Here is a 4,318-nt window from a genome sequence, read left to right on the forward strand (position 1 = left end):
GCTGAGCCAGTCCAGGTCAGCCTGTATCACCCACCTGTCTTCTGGCGTGGATACTTTGCCCCAAAGGTTGGTGTTATCAGCAAACCTGGCCAGTCCGCTCCTGACTCCAATGTCCACATCATTAATGAAGATGTTGAACAATATGGGTCCAAGGACAGAGTCTTGGGGGACCCCACTGGTCACAGGACACCATGATGAGTGACTGCCATCAATTACTACCCTCTGGGTCCGACTACGGAGCCAATTTCCCATCCAGTGGATCATGGTGGACCCAAGGCTACAATTGGCCAGTTTTGCCAAGAGGTGATCATGGGATACCAGATGGAAGGCTTTTTTGAAGTCAAGATATATGACATCAATCTCTTCTCTCTTGTCCAGGTGATAGGTCACCTGGTCATAGAAGGAAATGAGATTGGTCAAGCAAGACCTACCAGCAACAAACCCGTGCTGGCTATCCCTCAGGATGTTGGCGTCGGCCAGTCCATTAAGGATGGCCTCTTTAATAAACTTGTGAGAACATGTGGGTAGGAATTGATGCTGCTGGCTTTCGTTGAGATCTTATTTGGTGTCCAGGTCCTTCACACATTGCAGCCAGGTTTGTTTTTGTGCTAGAGCTGCAGCTTGCTAGGAGTTGGGATTGCTGTGTCTTCATCCATTTACCTTTGTCCTACAGCTCTGGCAGAGACTGTTTGGAAAAAAAATCTCACAACTCTAGGAACTAGTGTTGATAAGCAAATGGCATTTCCACCCTGCTCCAGAAACAGAGTGCATAGCCCTGTTGGATAGGCTACTCTGAAGAGTTTGCCTGAAGTCTTGCTTCTAGCTCCTCTTCTCAGTATGTGAAATGTGAAGGGGTGTTTTCATCCTGGGCTAGGGCATGGGCTCTATTTTCACCCATGCTGGTAATCTGCCCACTTTGAAGTGATGACATAGGCTAAAATCACTTGAGTGCCGAGTCCTCCAGTGCCTTCCTCTAATACTCCCCCATGTCAGAAAGTATCATAGAATGTCTCAGACTTGATTAATTGAGTCTGCTGGAGCATGCTAATTAGCGTGCTCCAGCAGCCTCTGCATCTTGTGTATCAGCATCCCCGTGCTTCAAAATGGTGGCAGGGGCACTTTAACTAAAGCTCATCAAACAAGCTTTAGTTATTGTGCCCCTGCCACCATTTTGAAGCATGGGAATGCTGCTACATAAGAGGTTGTGGGTGCTTTAATTACAGCAGCTCTTGGAGCCGCTCTAATTAAAGCATCCTCCCCCCCTGCCCACAGCACGTGTAAAAACACCCTCAGATCCTGATGCCTAGGGGCCTATGAAAGGCAATAAGTGCCAGGGACAGGGTTCATAGCTGAGATTCACATTGATGGAACCAAAGTCTATTTCATATTAGAAGCCAAACTTATTTCCGGTTTTCATTCACAGCTGAAAAGCACTTGCTTGATGACACTTTTAATTCTGATGCTTCTAAAGCACCTCAAATACATAAACTGAGATCCTATAAAACTTATTCAAACTGTTGGTCCCACTGCATTCAAACCCACCCCTTTGAAGTCAATAGTTTTATGTTTGACTGAATGGATCCAGTCACATGCATAAATGTTGACAGTGACCAGAGTTACGTCTTTGTAGGCTCTTCTACAAGGAGGTGGAAAAGCCTGGTGATAACTTCATCCCCTCTATATTATATTCTTCTAAATGTTATGTTCCCAAAGAGCGAAAATGCAAAACAAGTCTACCCAAACTGAAAAATAAAAGCAGAGTTAGGGGGAAAAAATAAGCGTAAACATTTCATAGAGACCTTTTATGAGTGGAGTTATATAAATGAACAAAAATATAGTTGCGGAATATTTTTTATATTAAAAAAATTCAGATCTTCTTTATCAAACTATGTTCTGGTTCCAAAATATGACCTATTTTTGGAATATGGAAAAGACAACTCACTACCACAGCACACATGTGCAAACACAAACTTTTTTTTATCTTGCAGCAAAACACATGAATTCTTGCATTCAAATTGCTCTGCCACTGTGACAGACGCTGACGGTGAAAACAGACATTGCCTTTCTTGACCTTTGTGTTGCTATGAATATTTTTACAGCAGCAACAAGCCCAAGCAAACTGATGTCCCTTGCCATGCCACAAATGCTCAAAATACATGGCTGTGATGAAGGTGGTATCAAGTTGTGTTGCTGTTTAGTGACAGATATCTTTTTGCTTTATGGTGCAAGAGCATGAGCAGCCTGGAGCTACCTATGCTCTCCAGGTGCCCTGAGCAGGTATTCTGTGGGCTTGAGGGGCCCGGTCTTGCGTACCCAGGAATTCTCACACAGGATTGGGTCTCTCAAGACCTGGAAGCCTCTGCCTGGCTTTCTCCTCTGCCCAGGGCTCATCTCTGTAAATCTCAGGGCATGTCTCTATAAGCAGGGAAAGCCAAGGTTTCCCCACTTACAGAGATGTGCCCTCTGGAAATTTCCAGGGAGCACAGAACCAGGCCCCTCTAACCGTGGGAGAAATGAAACTTTGTAGTTAACTACAGAGAAATTCTTAATACTTTTAAATGAATCAGAAGGGTGATTACCCAGAACATTAACTGAAATGCGCCCCTAGTTTATGCATACTCACTGGATTTCCAGATATTGAAAGCTCTTTAAGGCTAGGAATAACTTCAAGTTTTTCCAGTTCAGACAGTTCCTATTCAAATGTTAAAAAAGAAAGTTATTGCCAAAACATTTCAAGTCTTACAGTTAATTAATACACATTGGACCAAATGCAGGGGTCTTAACTCAGGAAAGTCCACTGAAAGTAAAGGGAGCTGGCCTGAGTAGGAGCTGCAACCTCTGGTCCACTGAATCTACAGTATCAACACTAACACATTGTACCTGGATTTTATTATATCCCAGGAAAAGTTTCTGCAGTTTTACCAACGACTGCAAATTGTTCAGCTCTCGTATTCGGTTTTCCTCCAGGTGAAGTGCACAAAGGGAGCTCTGCTTAGCAAAGGAGCTTTCCAAAATCGTTTTAATGCGGTTATGATCCAACACCAGCTCCTCCAGAAGCTGTAGGCCCTCAAGCCCCTCAATCTGACTGATTTCATTACCTGTTGGGCCAGCAGTAACAGTAGAGAGTAAGATGTAATATACCTGGCATTCAGTGTTACCCAAAAAACAATCTTCAGCCAAAGCAACCTATAAGCTTCCTAGATTACTTGAACAGTGTATAAACAGGTCTTTCTTTGTTAATCCACATTCAGTCTACCACCTTCCAATTCCACTGCGTGCTCTGATGCAGAAACCAATGGTAGATATTGTTTTGGTAAGCTCTATATAAAGCAAATTATCTTCCTAATTAATACTGGGGATCCTGAAGAACAAGCCACAGATAAGTCATTATGGCTGCTTAAATTCTCTGAAATGGTTGTAGCTAGTAAGGTAGTGCCACACATGCCAGTATCTCTCTCTGTCTTAGCTAAGGGTCCAATCTTGCAAGCACTTGGAACAAAGCAGAGCACTAGCTCTTATATGTAGTCCTAGTGATGCCTTAGGGGCTACATGTGGCAACAAGAACTGTGGGCTACATTCTTAAATGAGATCCAGAGAGGCCACATTCTAACTACAGTTAGTCAGCAGGGAATTTCCTCAGCATAGAACCAGCTGCTGGCAAAAAGCTGGAAGAGGAGTTTTTCTGCATTAGCTACCCCTTCTCTTCCCAGGGTAGGGAGACTTAATGACAGTGCATGGCAGAGGTCTGCTGTTCTATACGTAAAGCACCTTCTGTCAATGGTGTAAGTGAGGGCAGTCCCACATGTGTTCTCTTTCCTACAGCACTAGTACAGGGACTAAGCCTTCCTAATCTAACACCCAAACTATACTGAGTGAATATGGAACCATCCATCGATTCTCCTATGGCCAAAGCAGTGTACCAATACACTGCAGAACATTAAATAATGGCAACAAAAATGCTGTTATTACTTACCCTGTAAAAAGAGAAACTTCAGGTTTTTCAATCTACTGAGCTGCAGCTGGGTCATGTTGCTAATTCCATTGTAGCCCAAATGCAGAACTTCTAAACTCTGCATTATTGGAGGCAGGTTTTCACCAAATCCTGCATCCCTACAACAGTATAGAAAATAGAAACATAAGTTCATTTTGTTCCCATTTTATAACCCTCCCAACCCTTGTGAGGGTTTTCCCTCCCATACATATCAATTGGAGCAATTACATGGTGGTAAATAGGGATCTACCAACTGGACCAGGTTGAATATAAGTGATTCCAGGTTCCTACACAAAGTCTAACAAGTGCTGAAAGGAATCTAGTGTT

General features: G+C 43.3%; 1 protein-coding gene across 3 annotated transcripts in view; it reads right to left on the reverse strand.

Annotated features, from left to right (window-relative positions):
* LOC109298348 (leucine-rich repeat-containing protein 9-like) overlaps nt 1–4,318 on the reverse strand; it is an 81,290-nt gene that overhangs the window by 18,215 nt on the left and 58,757 nt on the right. For all 3 annotated transcript variants that reach the window (XM_019518385.1, XM_019518386.1, XM_019518387.1), the window contains exons 26-28: nt 3,974–4,110; nt 2,881–3,098; nt 2,624–2,692 (exon numbers count right to left, since the gene is read on the reverse strand). In XM_019518385.1, coding sequence (XP_019373930.1) covers nt 2,624–2,692; nt 2,881–3,098; nt 3,974–4,110 — 424 coding nt within the window. The remainder of the gene's footprint in view (nt 1–2,623; nt 2,693–2,880; nt 3,099–3,973; nt 4,111–4,318) is intronic.

Source organism: Gavialis gangeticus, unplaced genomic scaffold (genome assembly GCF_001723915.1).
Source record: "Gavialis gangeticus isolate Ggan-Ray unplaced genomic scaffold, GavGan_comp1, whole genome shotgun sequence".
NCBI classification, from domain to species: Eukaryota; Metazoa; Chordata; order Crocodylia; family Gavialidae; genus Gavialis; species Gavialis gangeticus.